Source organism: Ischnura elegans, chromosome 5, assembly GCF_921293095.1.
Source record: "Ischnura elegans chromosome 5, ioIscEleg1.1, whole genome shotgun sequence".
Taxonomy (NCBI): domain Eukaryota; kingdom Metazoa; phylum Arthropoda; class Insecta; order Odonata; family Coenagrionidae; genus Ischnura; species Ischnura elegans.
Genome location: NC_060250.1, coordinates 128,012,679 through 128,033,507, shown reverse-complemented (window position 1 = coordinate 128,033,507; position 20,829 = coordinate 128,012,679). Strand labels below are relative to the sequence as shown.

Below are 20,829 nucleotides of genomic sequence, written 5' to 3'. Positions count from 1 at the left end.
TTAACAATGAAAACCTACTGTTTTCGAAAAATAAAAAAGTTGCAACATATGATGTACCGCCATAACATGCATAATAATTTTTTTATTACGCTCAATTTGAACTATTTAAAGCATGTAAGTCATAAAAAAGCTTTGTTCCAAGCAAAGCATTATAAATCCTAGATGACAAAAAGGGTCACTGCACCCTCAACGAACGGTTCTTTCATCAAAAGAATTTTCTCACAATGTGGCCTAAGATAAGGATGCCGGTAGCTACAGAGGACTTTTCGTCCTCAAGACATAAAGTGAACTCTTTTTCCATCGAGCAGTTGAATTTTGAAATAACAGAACCCGTAAGCAGTAAATTAGAAAAGTACCACGGGCAAAATATTACGGCTTCACGCATACAAAGCCAATTTAATGGAAAGACGTAATATTACGTCCATGGCAATCTTCAGAAAGATTAACAGGACGTAATATTACGTCCATGGCACGCAAAGTGTTAGCGTCCATCAAAATCGTTCATGAATTAAAATATTTACTCGCACGTGTTAATGAACCGTGTAATCAGACATTTACATTTAAAGGCATTGATAGAGGTACTCACGTCCAATAAATGTCGATTTTTGACCATCATGATGTTGAAGGTTCACTTTTTCAATTTCTAGGAAATTTAATACAATGTCTCCGATCAATCAATCCTCAGGAAATACTAGTCTGCCGATCAAAAATACTCTTGAATTTATATTGCGATACAAATAGCCGGTGGAAGTGGAACCATAAGCCCATCAATGACAGTTGTATTTTTTTATATAAGGTCGAACCTTGCTGAGACATTTCTAGGGCAGTTCTTTTTACACCCAAGAGCGGATATCGCGATGCGATAGTTTTTTTATCGTGACATTCAACCGCGGATTTGATAAAAGTTTTAACGGCTCTTGACAAAAAAATTCCATCTGAATAGTCAAGGGCAGTTTTTTTCGCAACGATATGAAAAAATGAAGCCTTCAAACAGACACAAACTTTTCTTGCACCGAAATTGTTCTGTTCCCTCCCGATTTAAATATTGAATTAAAAATCAATGGCTTTGTTTCTGGCTTGACTAAAACAATGGCTTATTTACTTAGAGAGTGAAAATATTGAAAAATAGTTAAAAGTTGTTGTACGAGTATGATCTTGATAATTTTCATTTGTTATTTATTTTGTATTTTCATTATTAACTGTTATCATTTCCACAAGTTTTTATAAAAAAATATCTATTCCTCTTTAAATTCATGGTTTATTTTGTATTTGCATTGCTATTTTTATTATTCTTGAGTTTTATTTTTTCTGTTCCGATCTTTTACAGCACACACAAAAAGTATTTCTCCTATTATGTATATTTTTAACGTTTATAAATCAGCACCAGCCGCTGCTTTAAGAGATGATGGCAACCTCTATTCAGGTACTTATACTTATAAGGGGTACCTATATTCTACTTTACTGCTTTAATTATTGTTTATATGTATTTTGCACATTATGAATAAGTAGAATAAATATTATTGTTACATCCGAATGATAATGAATATATTCTTTTGCCGCTGCTCATCTTTACTTTCCATAATCCGGATTTTTTCATTGAGTTTTATACTTCGAGAAAAAGTGAACGACAAAATTGGTTATACATGAAAAACTAAGCGCCATTTTTGTAAAATATTTCCCGAGAAATATGAGATTACGCACTCAAATCATCATTATTAAAGCTGTAAACAGATAAAAACAGGTTTGCTTGGAGTATTTATGAAGCAGTTTCCCCTCCCATCACATTCACAGCAAGGCCGACTCAATTTTATTCCATAAAAAAATCCTATTCTCATCTTTCCTCTCCCTCGTTTACCCAACGTGATGTCAACCTCGTTTACCACTAATGTCAACATCCCCCCCCCCCCCCTCACAATCATTACTTGCTCCATCCAAGCCTTGCCTCCTCCGTGTCTCATCTGGAAGTTACCTCGTCTCACCCACCATGCCCAGTACTTCGTCGTTCCTTCTCCTCCACGTTCACTACAATTTCGTAAGAAAATTATAAATGTTTCATAACTTTTCCAGTCGCGGTATTTCACCCTGTCAACACGAGTCAAAATGTTCCGAAGGAAAAATCCTTGATGCTATTTTGATATGGGCATTTCTTCTATTTATCTTGAAACTAAGAAGAAAAAAAAAACTTGCCAACAATGGAGCTTTTTACTTGGCCATGACACCATTCATTAGATTCTAAATGGAACAGGCCCACATAACATCGCCGCTGTGTGAACTAGATAAGCCTATGAATGGGAAGAAATAGCGATAAAATTTGTAATCTGGTAAGACCTATATGTTTTTGAAATTTTCTATCACGATGTAACAATTCCGTCGTGATGTCATGATAGCGTCTATTTGTGGGCATAGCTCTTAATACGATCGTCCACTCTGACCCGGAATAGAATTTGCGAAAACAAAAAGGAGTCAATGGCTCGGAAAGCTAAGTTGCGCCGTAAAATAAAATTTTATACTCATTCACGCAGTCTACCACAGTTTTAAAATATAATAATATTAAAATAAAAAATTTAATTTTTTATTAAAAATAACTTTTTTTAAAGTAATAAAATCACGGCCTTCGGACCATTAAATTACTGAAAATTTAAAATATGTTTTTGAGGAAGTTACAAAAAAATTACAAAGATTATAAAAACAATACTTGCTGGTCAAAAGATATAATGACGTTGCGCGAAAGCGAGCGTAATTTTACATGCGCACCTCGTTTTTCGTCATTCATTCCTACCTGCATTGTTCTTCTAACAATTATTGTAATTTAAACAATTTCATTGGTTGCGATTTCGGGTCAGAGTGAAAGACCTATTAATAAGTATACAGAAATCCTCTATCTTCCCTTGAGTATGAGTTTTGGAATTTTCGCTATTTTCGGGCATTGCCGCTCTTAAGTTTACTTTGATGTGAAAATTTTCGCAATGCGGATTACCCCGGAGGAAAACGTTAAATTAAATAATTTCAGTCGCTAAGAAAATTCAGTATTAGCTTTTTCTTGATTCATCTACATAAATTGCGATGATAATTCATTAGCTCTCTAAAAAATTGAAAAAAGTATGATTATCTCGGACTCCAATCCTCCTACAACTTTACCACAACTATCTCGCATAGAATAGACCTATTCGGCTACGGAGTCTCATCTTCGTGCATTAAGGCCTGCTTACACGGTACATTAACACGTACGAGTTAATGTACAGTCACTTTCAAAAGTCGGTCCACATACCTGGCGCAGCCGTCTCTGTCATTCTCCGAAGTCGACCTTCGCGTATTGCTTACGCGTTCCTTGTCCGCCGGGGACCGATTTGATTTGATCGGGTTGTGAAAATGGTACAAGTTGACTACCTTAACCCTCGTCAAGAGCCCCAAGCACGATTTCAGAGGTAGGAAGGTCCCGGAGAACCCTACCCCCCTCCCCTCCCCAAAGCCAAACAATTCCACCATCGAAGATAGTGGAGAAAAAGAAGAAGTTAAGGATTTTTCTGGCGAGTAACACATCGTCAGAGGAAGTGAGAGAGACATCTGAGTCGTTTGTTGAATTTATACAGCACATATAGTACAAATAAAAATTTCAGAACATTTCGAGCATAATACTCCAAATTTTGTTCTCGACGTGGTCTTGATAAAATACGAAAATATGTTACGCCAATGTTAATATTGTCGTTTGCGTCACAGCTACTATCATGCTCGCGTTCATCCGTTTCGAAGGCGAAGGATTTTCAGACATTTTTCAATGTTTACAAGTTAAATATCAGTTACTCCCCAAATTTAAGTTTATTCGGAGTGCGGGTGGTGCCTACATTTTGAATACCGTAACTTATTTCCACCCTGTTAATATAAAAGAAGAAATATTTTAATTTTTTACCTGGAAAAACCACCGGCAAAGAAATTGTTTTATGAGAGAAGATAATTTTTGCATTATATTTTTCAGATGAGCAATGGGATTGCCTTAAAATTGCTTTGAAGATAAATATAATTTTTCAGTGAAAGATGTAGCGAGATATTTATGGGTATTGAGAAAAATGGCAAGCTTTCACGCCGCAATGCGTCGTAGGAAATGTTGTCCTTTTCTTTTTGCGGAATACTCGTACATTAGTATTGTTCGGTATTTTTTTTTAAGAAAAATAATGCAAGCCACGTCAGCCTGGCATTATGATTGTGAGTCAACCATTTACGGTGGTCGTGAAAAAACAAAATTTGCCTGCCCTTCTGAAATGAAAAAGGGAGTATGTTTGATTATTATGAAAGGTACCTTGATAATGTTGGAGTACATGAAAGAATTTACGAATCACCCCGCCTGCGCCCCTCCCAACTTGAACTTACCACTAAAATTAACAGTAACGGCCATTCGTACTAGGGCCCATTCATTCTATCTATATCATTACCTTCATCCTTCTCCTCCCCCCGTACCTCAAATCTCTCCTCTAAGGATGGCACTTCTTCATATCTTTTCCTCTCCGTGCATCTCACCTTTCCCGTTGTTTTTTTATGCTCACATCTCGGTTGCCTTCATTCTTTTCTTGTCCCTCTTTCGCCGTCGTCTAAGTTTCCGCACCGTAAATTGCTACATCACAAGCTTTATATTTGGTAGCTAAATAATACATATCGTTTTTATTAATGCGCAGAATAGTCATCAGGTACCCGACAGAGTATATTATTATCGGACGAAAACTATGCATGCGTAGTTTTTTGTTTGTAGCATAATGATCAGTATTTGTTCACCCGTAAGACTGCCACAAGGTATTCATTACGTGAGTGTAAGTTCTATTATTGGTGCGAAACCACTTATACATAATAATGTAGAGGACATTGACATGCATGATATCACCAGGCGCCAATTACGACTGACTCTAGCTGAAAAAAACAAACAAAAAACGGGAAAGACTTAGTTTGACCTCTCAGTGAAAGGGTGAAAGATAAAACATACACTAAATGTGCCTTAAAATGGTAAGAAAGAGGCAAACAAGTCATGTAATTAATGTTTCCGAAGGTTTTTTATCTATCGGAAATATATTTATGATAACTATTTAGACATTCCTACTTTTGATGAACACGAAGGAATGTGTTAATTACTTACTGATACCTGGAATAAATTAAGCATTATTTAATCATTTTCTTAGGGAAATGTTAGTAACGACTGGAATAAATATCATAACGAATTAAACGTAATAATTTGGCGCACATAAGTATTTTTATTTCTCGTATGACGAGACGCGTATAAATCTGTGGGATAATATATATCCCAAGAAAATGCTTAGGAATGAAGAATGCGCCTATCAGTGCTTCTAAAATACTAATATATAGAACAATATGCATCGATCGTGTTTGGTAATAATGTGTTAAATGTGTCATCTAGAATGTTATTTTGGAGGCAACTTTTAGAATACTCTTTCATACGTAAATTCCGATTTTCGTTTCTTCCATATGTGCGTTGCGACGCAGATACGTCTCGGTATTTTAGAGTACAAGCCAGACTACAGACCATCTGTCTCAGAATACTATCACGGAGAGAATCGCGTGACTGAGAACTTAAGCTTTGCCATGTGTTCTGGCACCGGGAGTTAGGGAAGTGGCGAAGAATTTAGGAATAGAGAAGAATGCCTCGGTAAGATTTTGCGGATGGTGAGAGTAAGTCAAACTGGCCCATTCAAGGCACAGAAGGCATAAGCAATACCCGAAGTTCGAGCGCGGCGGATAACGTAGTTTCTCGTGCTGGCCGTGGGGACCGACTTTTGAAAGTGACTGTACGTTTGCGTGAATGATTTTGGTGGACCGGAACGGAACATGTACGAATGCATGAGCCAAATTAGAACGGGTTCTATTTTCTGTGAATGCATTCGCACAAGTTGGGTGGTTACACGGTGCCTTTTGGCGTTCATTCTCGCGTTCATACATTTAGACATTAACCCGTGCGTGTTAATGTACCGTGCAAACAGGCCTTTATAAACGGTGAGTCCAAATATGAATCGAAAGAAAGGAAAATATCGCCACGGATCCCGAAAGAAAAACTTCGGTAGGCCCAACGTGTGCGTGAGTTTCCTCAGGGCATTCTATTCACTAATCCTAATTCCGATAGGGCTTTGCTCCTTGAGTTTGACTCCAGCTTCGGCTGATCAGTCGCGTCCGCGCCCGTCCTCGTCGGCTCTTGGTTCCGTGAAGGCAAAGGATGCAGGTTGCTTCATGCGCCAACCTTCCAAGTCCTTACCGACCCGGTCCCATCAGTTAAGTGGGACTCGTTGTTGTCTAAATACTCTTGAAAACGATAGAAGCTTGAAAATGGCATTGTGTGCCGAAACCTATGTCGATCGAAATAGGGGTGTGGAAGTAGAAATATGTAATTTCTTTATGTTACATTGTTTTTTCGTTAAATTATTAAAAAAAGTGAAAATGTTCATTTCATTCAAGAGCACGAAAATTATTAAGGATTAAATAACCTACTTCAAAAAGTTAGTGACATACCACAAATCAGCGGAGAGGCCCCACTGGATCAGGAACTGCAGTCTCCGCAGGTGGAGGTCAACAGCTGGTCATCATGGAATTCTTCGAGACGAGGGCAACCTCAGCTCACGTAGCGACGGCCGAGCAGATGGAACAAGCACGGATGTTCCAGCCATATTCAAGGAAACAATCGCGGAATAGCACAGCGGCTGAGCTTAACAGAATCACCCACGGAGGAGATAATATTCCTTGATAGTCAAAAGCAGCAGGACGCGAGTTCTAAGGATCCGGGTTCGGTCGAGGTAAATGTTCCGAATCCCTGATTAGAATTTTCTCACTGACGAGGACGCATGCTTTCCTCTCAACCGGTATATATTGGTGACGGATTGCTGGCGTAAAACTTACGATATCACCTTGAAATTGTCAGGGAAAATGGACATTCCCTTTTCAACATTTCCCAGTGTCTCGATCATGAGAGAATATGGATGAAAAAATAATCAATAGGTTGAGATTGAGAAAATAAGACGAAAATGGGAAGAAGGAAGTCATAAAAGCAAATCCAAATGGACGGAGACGTAGAGGAAGCCCAAGAAAGAGGTGGTAGGAGGAAATAAAATCTTATTTAGAGAGGGTTGGAGCTTCAGAACAGGAAAATACGGACAGAAAGAGAAGAAGGAAATTGTTGCTGCGGCTAAATGTCAACTAGGATATAAGTGGCCATGAAAGTGAGTAATTAAAAAGTAAATATTTTAAAATTTGAGACAGTCAAAGGCTGAAAACTGTCTACTTTAAATACACTGAAGATTTGAAGATGATAGCTTACGTTTTTAGCGAGTAATCCGTAACAAAAAAGACAGGTCGCGAAGGAGAATTGTGTAGCACACAGTGGGTTGAAAAAAATAGCAAACGAATGCTGCAATCACAGACTTCGACGTGGGAGTGAGACGAAAAAATGACAAGGGCGCGGCGTCCCCACCGGTTCACAAGTGAACTGGATAGCAGACGAGGCAAAAGAGGAACGAAATCAGTCGTCAGCTGGCAAGAACCTTAGAGGCATTGCATTCAGGAGTCCTTAGTCCGTACTGTATAAGCTTGATTTATGTCGACATTCGGGGCGCATTTTACTCTGTTTGCAAAAACGTCCGCAGCGTGGCGGTTAGTGCATAGCGATCCATTATCTGTCAATGTTTGCAATGGAGTATGTACAGAAGCGAGGGGAGCATAGCATAGAAAATATATCAAATTCGTCAATACTATTGGCTTTTGGAGAACCCCGCGTCAAGATATTAAAACGACCAACGTATCCTATGCCATGCCGGAGATATCATCAGGGCTAATGACTGTATCGCCTTTATAGATCATCAATATAATTTTGGTGGGTGCTGGCAGGGAGTTTTCTGGACGTTTTTCCCTCTTTCACTTGACTGGAAGCCATGTTTCGCTAATATTCTGTCCGATATTTTAATTGAAGTCGTTCCTATGCTTTTTAAGTTTCAAGGCTTCCCGGAAAATTCTCGTCTTGAAATTACGTTTTCGCCATTTCAATCTTGGCCTCGTGCACTGGAATAGGGTGCTGCATTTAAGTTTCTGTTGGTCAAGGTAAATGCGAAGTTTGGTACACACAGAGCGCTTGATGAGGCAGCGCAATAAACAAAAGGTGAGTCCAATATAAAGCCCCCAAACCTCAATGCGCTTATTACTGCAAGCCGGGGCCAAGAGTAATATTATTACGTTATTAGTATTATCAACGGCCAAACACGACGGTGGTTGACTTTCCTTAATATACGAAGTGCGTTCAGAAAATAACGGGAATTTAAGTTTTATAAAACAAAATTATTTATTTATTCGTCTGCATTCAGAGTTTTGGCTTCAAAATATTCCCCATTAGATATTATGCCCTTGTGCCACCGCTCCTTCAAATCCTCGAAGCGCTACTCAGACGCAATCTATGGGATAGCCTTCAGCTATTTCAGCCATTACGGTTCCCTTTATTTTTGGAAATAGGAAAGAGTCACACGGAGCCAAGTCTGGCGAAGATAGGGGGCGGTGTATACAGTAAATGTTTAGCCAAATATTCACAAGCAAGCAATGAAGTGTGAGCCAAATATTTCCTAGCTCATTAAAACACGTCTAACCTTAGAGTCTGCCACAGACGAAGTTAACTATAAATACTGCTGACATTTTTGTCATACTCCAGGGAATGTGTACCAACATAATAAAAAAATTAACAATTGGGCTCTATTAGCTCGTGAGAAAGTTAAAAATGCCCGTTATTTTTTTAACACATATTCGCATTTATTTACCTTATTTTTTTTACTTAAAATTGAAGGATCAATATACATTTCGACCGCATAAATAGAAGGAGAGGAGTCATGAGAAAATAATAATATGATATTTTGATACAATTATTTTATTGGTTTAAATTAATTATACACTATGGGCCTGAGTAATACACATTAATGATAGATATTTGTTAATATTTCAATTGACATTGGAAATAATGAATTTAAATAGAAATATGCCATTTGAAACAACTAGCGTAACTATAATGGGTATTTGATATTTTTAGTTTAATATTTAGGTGCACAAATGCATAGATTTTATTAAATTACCACTCTTCAGCGGTAAGGTAGGGTTCTCTATCAGAAGCATGAAATCACTCCAACAGACATTCCTGGCGTTCAGCTCATACTTACAGTCACACCATTATTCATCTCAAATCTAAATTTAATTAATCTTAGAGTTCAATTTTTTGGCACATTTTGTTCTGAAAACTTATCAGAAAGGAATTTTTCATACCTGAGAGCTCCTTGGGAGAGATTTCGATTTCACAAGGTGCATTCCAGTATATTTAAGGACCGCAATTAAATTCATACATATTTCCAGTAATTCAATTCCCACAAAATTATCGATTTTAGACCAAATTGTATCAACTATTTGTATACTCAATTGATAAAAATTTCATAAATTACTCTTACATTAGTGTTTCTGAAAAACCCTCCAAAGTTTAAGTTTAAACCCAAAAACTTTCGGAGACTTGAATGGGCGAATAAGGGCCTCAAATCAGTTAGGCAATTCAGCATGCTACAATGTTTAAAAAATTATTTAAAAACTTATAACTGAGTAATACGAGTTAAAAATTTGTTTGGAATATGCCCGACTGAATTTTCTACTCTGCTCTTTACCGAAATCCAGAAGGTGTTAGCTTATAACTTAAAAAAAGCTACAGAAAACCCGACTCCCATACCATTTCCGAACGTGCAGGTGTCCGCAGAGGGTTTAACGGAGTGAAGCCTTCTAATAAGTGTAGAGAGTATCTCTAATAAACATGGTTGACGTTCAAGTACGTTCTTCATTTTATAATTTCCTTCCTACGTAACTCCGTTACAGTTTCGGTGACAGTAGGCTGGATAAGGTGAAACAATGATGGAGATGATGGAACAGGGAAAGGATACAGGCAATGAGGAAGAAAGGAATTATTTAATCCTGGTTTTTGCCATGTAATGTTTCGAAGTCTGCCACGCGAACGGTGGTGAAATATACATGAATTGGCACGAGAAAAAATTCCCCTGAACCGGGTAATTTCGTCCATGATAACAGGCTGGATCACACCAGAAAATTCCAATCAAATATTGGAATGGAGACCTCTAGGAACGAAAAGAGCCCAAAAAGAGCCGTAAAGGCCATGAGTGACTTGGAGACAGGGAGTACAATGGGAGTAATGAGAGGAATGTCGTGACATAGAGACATGGAATCTTAGTGCTGGAAAACAGCGACAATCGTATACATCGTATACGTGCACATATATAAAGTTCGTGATAAAAATTTTGTTTCACCGGCGGTAGATAATACTGCCGTTCAAGAAAACACTGTACAAAAATTTAAAAGATGTAGCCATACTCCTTTATGTTTTGTATGTTAAAAAAACTTAAATCTTCAATAAATAAAAGGTAAAGCAGAAAAGCATAGGTCAAGAGAGGAGGAATTATGATTATATTTCATCCCGGTTGGCGGCGCAGGTGGTGGTTGGGGTGCATTTGTCTCCGGCCACGCACCTCCTCATCGAGCCGTCAAAGTGAGACCCTTGGCGGCAGCACTTGTGCACGTAGTTGAGGGAGCCACCCACGTTGTAGCAGATGTAGTAGCACTTGCAACACCCCTGGAAAAACGAGGTGAAAAATTGTCTGATTGTTAAAGCTTTCGCGATCCACGTTCGCCAATAGTAAAGGCTTTTGGGGTAACCAGCATCCAAATATATTGTATATATGTAACGGAGAATGTCTGTTTGTATGTCCGATATTCATTCCCATACGGCTGCACGGATGTCAACCAAAGTTAATACATAGGTGCATCTCATGCTCCTAAAACTCTTAATAATATAATAATAATAAACTCATTAATTGCTCTAGGAGTTTTAACTCCTTTGGAACGCAGAAATTGTTAAAGTGGTGAGCAGTGCAATTAAAATAATACACTGGAATTAACATAGTGAAACTGGAAAAGAATAATTTCTTTTTCTAAGAGAAAAGCGAACATTAAACATACCAAGAAATAAATAACACAACTTTAAAAAAGGAAATTTAGCTTAACAAATGAAACAAGAACTATGTTACTACTTCTAACACAGCAATTAATCTAATCAATGAGCTGATAAATGATAATTAAATTACATGATCAGTGCTCATGGATAGCCAGAAAGTAGGTGGGTGACAATTCTTTTCTTAAATATTTCCTGTTATGCACTGTCTTTTACCTGTTTCGGCAAATAAGTCGTGCTACTTCCTTCGTCCGTGCGTCCTTCGTGTCGTTTTCTCATTACCGTTTGTCACGTCATGTCACGTCACACAACTTATGTGGTTGGACATCCTGCCGGTTAGTCTCACCCCGCGACACGATCAAACTATAACTCTAGGCTCAAACTTTATAGGCTCAAACCCTTTTTTCTGGTTAGGTTCAACAGATTCAGGCTTCAATTGGTGGAAGTTAGACATATTTAAATAAATAAAAGACGAGCGTGCTGCGCCCGCTCCCAGCGGGCTTCCCCCGCTCTTTTCAATGCAGGTCCACAGAGGGATATGCGCGTTTCTAATTCTAAAATGCAGAAAAAAAGACAGGGTCTTATGTAAAAATTTAATTGAAATGTTCATGTACAAATTGAGGTCAGAGGACCTCTTTAAACACAGTACTGGAAGTAATTACACTATCCTCTGTTAAACGCACATGATGACTCATACTTACGTATCAACAGGAGACTTGAATGTAGAATCAGCCGCATTTTGATAAAAGTTATTTAAAGAATGCGAGATATTGTTGCAAATGAACAAATGTATCAGTTTGTGCGCCGATAACGTCAGGAATATTTATCGGTTTTTGTTTTTTTTTTATTATTTAAAAACCAATTTTAGGAAACAGTAGCAATATTTAGGAAGTAAGATATGCCGTCGCATGTTCTCTGATAAATTCTGTGCATTTTGGTGCCTCATTTGTAGAGTTTGGTTGCGTATAAGTTGAGGAAAAGGTATCTATACAGTAGAAATAATATAGAAGATCGTGGCACTTTTTGGAAAAGTACTACGATCTTTTATTTATTTAAACATTTTTCTGGGTTCACACAACGTTTTAGCTTGCGCACGTACGGACACATAAAGATCAATGCTTTAGAGCTGGATATACGGAAATCGTTTTTTTTCACATACGGGATCGATGGGGACTTTTCAGGATTTCATGAAAGTGGCATTCCTAACGTTCCTTCAATTTTTCAGATTGTTGGGAGTTTACGCAAGGGTACCCCTGTTTTTAGGACTAATTTGAGCGGGCTATTTTAAAAAGCAAAATATAATATTTTACAACCACTGAGACTGAAATAACTAGTTGACATAACTCCCTCGTGTTTAGACTCTTTCATAAAATCACGATTAGAATTCAAAATTGTAATAAAAATCACAAATTACGCTTTATACTTTGCGATAATTTTTCAGAGTGGAGTGCGATTCATGACTTAATTATCGCGCACGCGGTCGCGATTTCTGGCGATTTCCAGGAACGAATTCAAAGACGAGTTGCGGCGTGGAGACAGAGGGAATGAATGGCGCGACTACGTACTAAGCAGGATGGGGATGTTAAGAGCCTTTAAAAAAATGACACGGAAGTGTTCAAACCGGTGGAGATGTACCAAATATAAGTGTCTAATATGAGCTTCACTCCGCCGACCGGTCGAATTTTTTCCCATTAACGAGACGTATTGCTCCTTTCAAACTGATGCTATCTCTCCTTGAAATTTTCAGTATACCTACAATGAAATATTTTAGAATTCAGAATATTTTAGAATAGAAATTTGACAACATTTTTGTGTACTTTAAATCTAAAACTTCTACAATTTTACGCTCCCTCGAACTTTAATTTGACAAAATAACATAAGGTGTACGTGAGATGGATTTGAGGAATTCGCTCATAGTTCATTATAAAATTTGATAACTTTGTCAAGTCTACACACTTATATTTGGTACACCTCCACCGGTTTCAACACTTCCGTGTCATTTTTTTAGAGGAAATACAACCTTTTTTCTCATGGTTGGTCGTCATTAATATGCCTACGTTTAAATGGCAGGGGAAGAGAGGCAGAGAAGAGGGGTTGTGCAGGAGGATATGACGTGGAGGTCAGGGGTGAGTCCAAGGGCTGGAATTAACTTCGGATACTTCGGAGCGCGCAGGGTAATGCGCTTTACTTCCGTGTTTTTTTTAAAGTTCTGACAGTGAATGGTAGAAGATGGAATCTAAAATAAAGTGGATTTAATAACAATTCGAGACATCGATACGGCTGAAATCAAAATATCAATTCAAGGTCAATATCTTACGGAAGAATATCAGTAGAAGCGATATCTTAAAGAAGGAAATTAAGATCTCTTTCATGTGGGTATCTGAACATACGGGTATACCTGGCAACGAGTGCGCAGATAAGGCGGCGAAAGACGCACTAGATTTAGCCGAAATAAAATGGGACATGGTGCGTACCTTAAGGCAATGTTTCGAAGGGTCATAGTCAAAAAGTGGAAAAATCCGTGGGATGAGACTAATAGCAATAATCTCCGAGCTATAAAAGCGGCATAATCAGCGTGGCCCTCTTCCATCAGGAGTAACCGGAGAGAAGAGGTCGTAATCACACGCCTGAGGATAGGCCACACTGCCCTCACACACTCATACCTCTTCACTGAAGAGAAGAACCCACCTTGGTGTGAAGAATGCGATTCTTATTTGAGTGTGAAACACATAATGACGGAGTTTAATAAATATCGATCCCCTCGAGACAAGCACGAGATGAGCTGTGTCCTTAATCATATCCTCGGTGATTCCTCGGAGGGTTTGCCTTTTTGAAGGATATCAACGTTTTCAACAAAATGTAAAGTGATTTAAACAGATGCTTGCAATTTTTTTATTTTTAATATTAATGCCCTTCATAATGTGCCATAACAGCCTTGAAATTTGTTTTACGTAAGGACGGTTGTGGTGCAAAATGACCTTTGCTGTCGACGCACCCCAAAAATAAAAACTAACTAACTATGTCAATAAGCGGGTGATAAGTAGTGCTGAGCGAGCGTCTCGTCTCGGCGGTCGAGACGAGATTTTCATTTCTCGGCAAGGTCGGGACGATTCGGGCCAGTCATTTGTTCATTTTGTCATTCGCTTGTCAGCGCTCGACAAAAAAAGCATCGCTCAAGCGGGAAAGTGGTTCGAAAACTGTCGTTACTATAGATGCAACTTATTAATATTTTCCTATGGATAGCTTTCATATTAAAATAAAGAGAATATGCTACAAATTAATTGTTGTATGCTGTCTTTAATCTCAAATTTGAGAGGACCGTTTGCCAGTCAGACCCTTGCGCCCCCCCTAGAAAAAATCCTGGATCCGCCCCATCCGTCTAAGACTTTTTTGCTAAGCCTTTTGTTTATATCTGACCGTAGATTTTTACATTGCTGGCCTGGCAACCTTGCTCCTAACCCTCCTGGAACATTATTACCTGTCATGGGATAACTGGCTTGGCTATAAACCAGTAGTATTGATTGAAACCCAGAAAAATGAATGAAATATCACCCGGAAGCAAGAAAATCTGGTTTTGCAAGGGTAAGCGAACTACTAGATGGTGGTTAGATACCTCGTCCACCGTGAAGTTTAGATATAATTTTCACTATATGTTGCTACTAAGATAGTTAGATATTTTCATAAATCTAAGGTAGAAACTACAACTGTAATAGTGATTAACTCACAACAAATAGATTAAATGTTAACCGGAAGCTAGGAAGTCCGGGTAAGAAAGTGTACGCGAACTACTAGAGGGTGATTAGGTACCTCATCCGCCAAGGAGTTTAAATATAATTTTCACTCTATGTTGCTACTAAGATAGTTAGATATTTTCGTAAATCTAAGGTAGAAACTACAACTGTAATAGTGATTAACACACAACAAATAGATTAAATGTTAACCGGAAGCTAGGAAGTCCGGGTAAGAAAGTGTACGCGAACTACTAGAGGGTGATTAGGTACCTCATCCGCCAAGGAGTTTAAATATAATTTTGACTCTATATTGCTACTAAGATAATTAGCTATTTTCATAAGTCTAAGGTAGAAACTACAACTGTAATAATGATTAACACACAAAAAAATGGATCAAATGTTAACCGGGAGCAAGAAAATCCGGTTATGCATGGGTACGCGATGTAGTAGATGGTGTTTAGTTACCTCGTCCGCCACGGCGCCGTCCGAGGTGCATGAGATGGGCGTTGGAGTGGGTGACGTGGATTCGGTGGATGCCGTGGACGGGAAGTCGGTGCAAGCCCCAGCCACGCAACGCCGCGCCCCTCCGTCGAAGTGCGACCCGTCGCGGCACCTCATCTCCCGGTGGCCCATCGTGCCGTCGGGCTGCAAGTAACACAAGTAGTACTTACGACAGTCTCCGGTGACAGGGTAAGCGCCCGCACCGCTCGTGCAAGGCGATGGCATCGGTGTCGTCGTGCCTGGTGTAGCGGTCGTCGTGACCTCCGTAGAACCTGTTTCTGTAGTAGTCGGTCCAGTCGCTGGAGTACCTTCCGAAGTCGATCCAGTTGCTGCAGTTCCTTCCGAAGTCGATCCAGTTGCTGCAGTTCCTTCCGAAGTCGATCCAGTTGCTGGAGTACCTTCCGAAGTCGATCCAGATGCCGTAGAACCTTCCGAAGTCGCTCCGGTTGCTGGAGTACCTTCCGAAGTCGCTCCGGTTGCTCCACTAGTCGCCACCGATGATGAAGACGGTGCGTCCGAAGTGCTCGATGGCTCATCCGCCAGATGTTGCATCCTCGTCTTGGGGATCACCCGCGGGAACAGGACGCGGTAGTCGCCCAACTCCTCGAAGCAGACGAACGCGTAGTCAGTGGCCGGGATGGACCACGCGTCACCGACCTCCCGGCAAGGAGGCACCGGCCAAGTTGGGCACCCCACGCCCTCCTTGTCCGCCACGCATCGTCTGGCCTTCGGGTCGAACACTTGCCCGAGCCCACACGTGAGATGCGCGGCGTGGCCGTCCTTGCACACGTGGTATTCCACGCAGGAGTACGGGTCGGGGAAAATCTCCTCTCCATCCGAATCCGCTGGACACGAGAACTGCTTATACCTGCGGGAGAATCGACGTGTACATGGTCTTAAACAAATTTAAATATCAACAAATGAATAAATGTACTCTGAGCTGTCATACGAATGAAACTGTAATAATTTTGTGTGATATTTGTAAACCTGCCGCGTGAACGGCGGTGAAATATACAAGAATTTGCAATGAGAAAAAATTCCCCTGGATCGGGAATCGAACCACGGACTTCCGGGCCGATGCACGGTCCACTACGCTATCCAGGTTCTTTAATTACCATGGCAATTATACCGAGGCGCGTGGTACTATGATGGGTTATTAGATGATACCTAAGCAAACGCAACCTTTTGATGAGATGATGTAGATACGCAACACAGCACTGGTTTTTGCTCCATTTGTCCTATCGAAATAGAATGAGAATAATAAACATTTTCTTCCATAAATGGCATCCTTTAGGAAATATTGAGACGAAAATAACAATGAACTACTTAATCGTCTTGTAAAACCTTGACTTTCATTAAAAAACACCATGAAAGAACTAACCCGGTGGGAATCCCGAGAATAGTTTACCCACATAATTCGCCGGGAAAGAATCAAATCATATTTCACTAAGAAGGTAGTTTTTCATGGTTTTACACTTCACAAAGATATTAACGTTTACATTAAAGAAGAATTTATAAGCAAAACAGAAGTATCTCTGGAATGCAGACAGAAAGAAAACAAACTCCCAATTCGGAAACAAGACTTGTATTATTCTGTAGTGTCTGAGCAAAAACATTTTTGAGGAAGGCCACGCTATTAAAATCGAAGTTTCAAAATTTCTACATTAAAGAAGCAGTAACTGCTCTTCCTCGAAAATCACCAAAAGTTTAAAAAATTACGTTTTTGCCTTGCCAATTTCTTCATGCTCTTTTCAAGCGTGATTCGTTAGATCTTGCCGTGAATCATAGACTTGCCGTTTGGAAGTGATAGTACATTAGTCTAACTAATTAATATTTGGTGTGATATCTACGAGTCAAAAATATGTTTAAGTTCAAAAACAGCGGTAATGGTTATATTTTGATTGTATATCTCATTAATGCCATACATTTAATCTTTACCGAGATCAATGATATTCCTCTTGGGTGAAAGCGTTTAAAATGTTATGGTAAGAGGTACTTGTAATAAGAAGATAGGAGTAATTGCTGTGAACTCTTGGGAGTTTAAAGATAAGAATAAATGCGTTCATATCCTCGGATTTCTAAGATAAGAATTATTAATGGAAGATATTGGAGAGTCTTGAATAAAATAGCATTTCACAATCAATTGTAATGATGCGAATTATTACGGCATTTACACATTATTGTTTTGATATTATGACTCCGTGGCTAACCATAGCTAAAGACTAGGACTTTCATCTTTTTCGGTTATGACTATCACAAATTTGAAATGGAACTTCGATAAAGTAACACTGCCTTGAGGATGGAAGACAAGTCGTCTTCCGAAACGTCGGCTTGCATAAAAGCTTTAACCTGGATGCAAACCCGAGAAATATTCGTCATAAGTACTCACCAGGAAAAACTTAAATCGTTTATCACAAAAATGATTTATAAATAATATCATATTCATATTTTATGGCTAGCACGCGATATTCTAGGCAAAAATTAGAGGTAGGTATATAAAACCGGGTTTGTGGCTAGCAAAAATAGTGTTCAAACAGTATTTACAAAGTGGAACACATTTAAGTAACTCTTGATAGCTTGAAGATATTTAGTATATTTTGAATTGTTATAATACTAATAACTTGTTCCAATTATATTTTAAAGTATTTAAGTTAGTATAACCACAAATAAGTAATCACTTGGAGGAAATTAAGCACACACGATATCACCAGGAGAAAAGCACTTTTGAATCTTGCAGTAAAAAACATTAATAGGTAATAGACTTGGATAGAACTCTCCATTGAACGGGTAATGGTGTACTCTGAGTCCACAGAAAAAATAGAGTTTTTGAGGACCAGCGGTGATTTCTTTACCAATCATTGGTTTACATTATCTATTTCTTTACATTTTTTTTCATTTCCGTCCCTATAGATATTGCCGGCACGCGGTATATGTACGCAGAATATGACTAAGGGTATAATATCCTTCCAGGATCCAGCAAGGATACACTCCTGAGGCCGGGTTTAAGAGAGACTTTGTGTGTACAAGTTCGGCACCTAAGTAACGGTGTCGGTGGCGGCGGGGTACAATACCTGCCTGCAACAATGATGGTCGCGGGTTCGAGTCCCGCCTGGATAGATTACTTCTAATTAGGTCATGGTTTTTAGGGTTGTCCATTGTTAATTATTGTAAACTACGCGAAATAAAGGCCAAAAAATGCTGTTTTCGGGGCGATGAAGATAAATAATAAAATAAACAGTGAAGTATTTGTAGGTTGTTTAAAGCCGGTGATTACGAATTTGAACTCGGGTTAAAAAATTAAAATTCTTACAAAATATGAGATTTTGGTTGGTTAATCTCAAAATCTTGTTACCTGGAAATAATAGCCAGCTTAAAAGATTCGTTCCATAAATTCTTGTAGTTCCAAAACGCAAAGCTTGTTGAATACCAAGGACGATATTTATGATTTCCTGCAAGGCTAACATACTAATTGACTAACATACTGCTAAACTCCTCCTTCCAAGTTAAGTGAACAATTTTCATTATTTTAATAAGCTAGGGGTGGGTATGTGCCATGGATGACTTTAATCGCACAATATCACTTTTTTCCTGTGGAAATAACTGTTGCCTTTCACCGGCGTCGGCAATCGAGAAATCGCGGCAATTGAGAAATGCATTTCCCATCTCACCTGCAGGTGGCGCCACTTTCGCACCTCGGCTCTTCTGCGGAAGCATCGCACACTTCGCTTCCGACGCATCTTTCTACGGGCGAGGACTGTTTAATTGCGAGGTGTCCCCGCCGTTCCGCGCATTCTTCCACCAGATGGCATCCGCTGCACTGCCTTCCGCTCCTGGAACACTGGAACTGAGACAACGCACCACCCAGAAGGCTCGCAAATAGTGCAGCAGCAATCAGCGCCTGAGAAGTAATTGCATAAAAGCATAAGCAACCACTGAAATGCAATGGCTCACTAAAGAGGGGGCTCTCAAAGTTTGTGATTTTCAAGGCTTGGTCACACGGCACACCAGGGGCCGTATTCTGTATTTCGTCGGTACCGCACCGATCGGTTTCCCTTCCAAGCCCACCGAATGGACATCATTCCGTACCGACAACGGTTTCCGTACCGACGACGGCACTTTCAGCGATTCTGTAAGGTGTCCGGTTTCAAACCAGTCGGTACGCTTCCCACTCCTTCCCAAATAGGGAAAATCCGAATATATCCGAAGTTAGAAGTCATCTAACGTGCCTTCACCAATGAAAGAAGGGTAAAAACAGGTGAAGACTCATTGGCAAAGTTTGTTGTCGTCGTTTTATATCTTTTTATTTCTGGAAATTACGACTTATTGTTAGATTAAGATAATCGATATTGGATAAGTTGTTAACAAAGCTTATATAATGTGTGGTAGTGATGCTGTACATACAGAATCGAAGGAAACAATATTACAACATCACAATAAAGTTTGTATGTGATGGAGATTGTTGTTGCTGGAATGAATTATTGAAACTATCCGAGAGATCGTAGTTTCTATTTTTATGTATTGGTTCCGTATATCGCTATTTATTCATGATTTGGTAATATAGTTGTCATTAAGTAAGTTCCGTCTATCCGTTATCAACGGAAGGTTATGCCATTGGCATCGTAGCAGACGAAAATCTCATACCATGGAACGTGAACGAAGGATTCAAAAGCAAATGTAAATGATATATTAGAGGAACAAGTTAGGAAATTGTTATAAAAATATGGAGCTGGGTGTAATCAAAAGAAGTGTAATGACGAGGAAGTAAAGAAATTCTGTCTGTAAAGAAGTCTGTCAAGGTAATCAATATAGATGATGACGCAGTGAATTATAGTGGCCTATTCGAAGGGGGAGAAAAAGATAACATTGCAGCAAACCTCATTATTTACTCGGTGATGAGGTGAAAACAAAATAAAACGTACAATGCGCACCGAGGAGTTCATGAAACCCACTAGTCGGTGGCCGCACCGACACCTTTTTGCTGTCGGTACGGCTACCGACGATATCCCGTCCTCACGTCGGTGCCGCACCGATCGGGTTCGTACAAAATCGCACCACTGCTTGCCTGGAGTCGGTGTGACGTCGCACCCGACGAATCGGTGCCGCACCGATCGGTTTGAAGATACTGAATACGGCCCCAGGTCCGGCACTACGGAAATTTTTTAACATTTCCGTTAATTAACAATAAAATATGCTTTCTAAATATATGCAAAAGCCATCACAAGCATCTACATTAATGTTTGCCACTTTCTGTGGAAGGTGAATGCTGTGGACGCAGTAGTTTTCCCAAGGACGAGTTACAAAGTTCATGAAGTTGATAAAACCGGCTAATTTTACGGTGCGCGAGGTCATTTATTGCTCCGGCGTGTCTACATTTTTGAATTTTTTATAGAACAAAAAAATTAATCAGAAATGATAATTAAATTTCCTTTAAAATGATGAATTATTCATTTTTATAGAATGCATGCACTGAAGCCCAGACATAAATTTGCAATGTAAAACACGGTCTCCGGAGTTACTTTGTGGAACTGTTTCATGTTAAAATTAAAAAATACTTTATTATTTTAAACACTTTATTTCAAA

The 20,829-nt window shown here is 39.2% G+C and overlaps 1 protein-coding gene across 1 annotated transcript; it reads right to left on the bottom strand.

Annotated features, from left to right (window-relative positions):
• Positions 1-9,240: 9,240 nt before the first annotated feature.
• On the bottom strand, positions 9,241-19,269 carry LOC124159550 (mucin-13-like). Its single transcript, XM_046535429.1, has 3 exons — positions 18,918-19,269; positions 15,214-16,117; positions 9,241-10,639 (listed from the first exon to the last, which is right to left on the bottom strand). Exons 2-3 carry the CDS (start codon positions 15,799-15,801, stop codon positions 10,472-10,474), a joined length of 756 nt encoding a protein of 251 aa, XP_046391385.1. The 5' UTR covers positions 15,802-16,117; positions 18,918-19,269; the 3' UTR covers positions 9,241-10,471.
• Between the last annotated feature and the right edge of the window lie 1,560 nt (positions 19,270-20,829).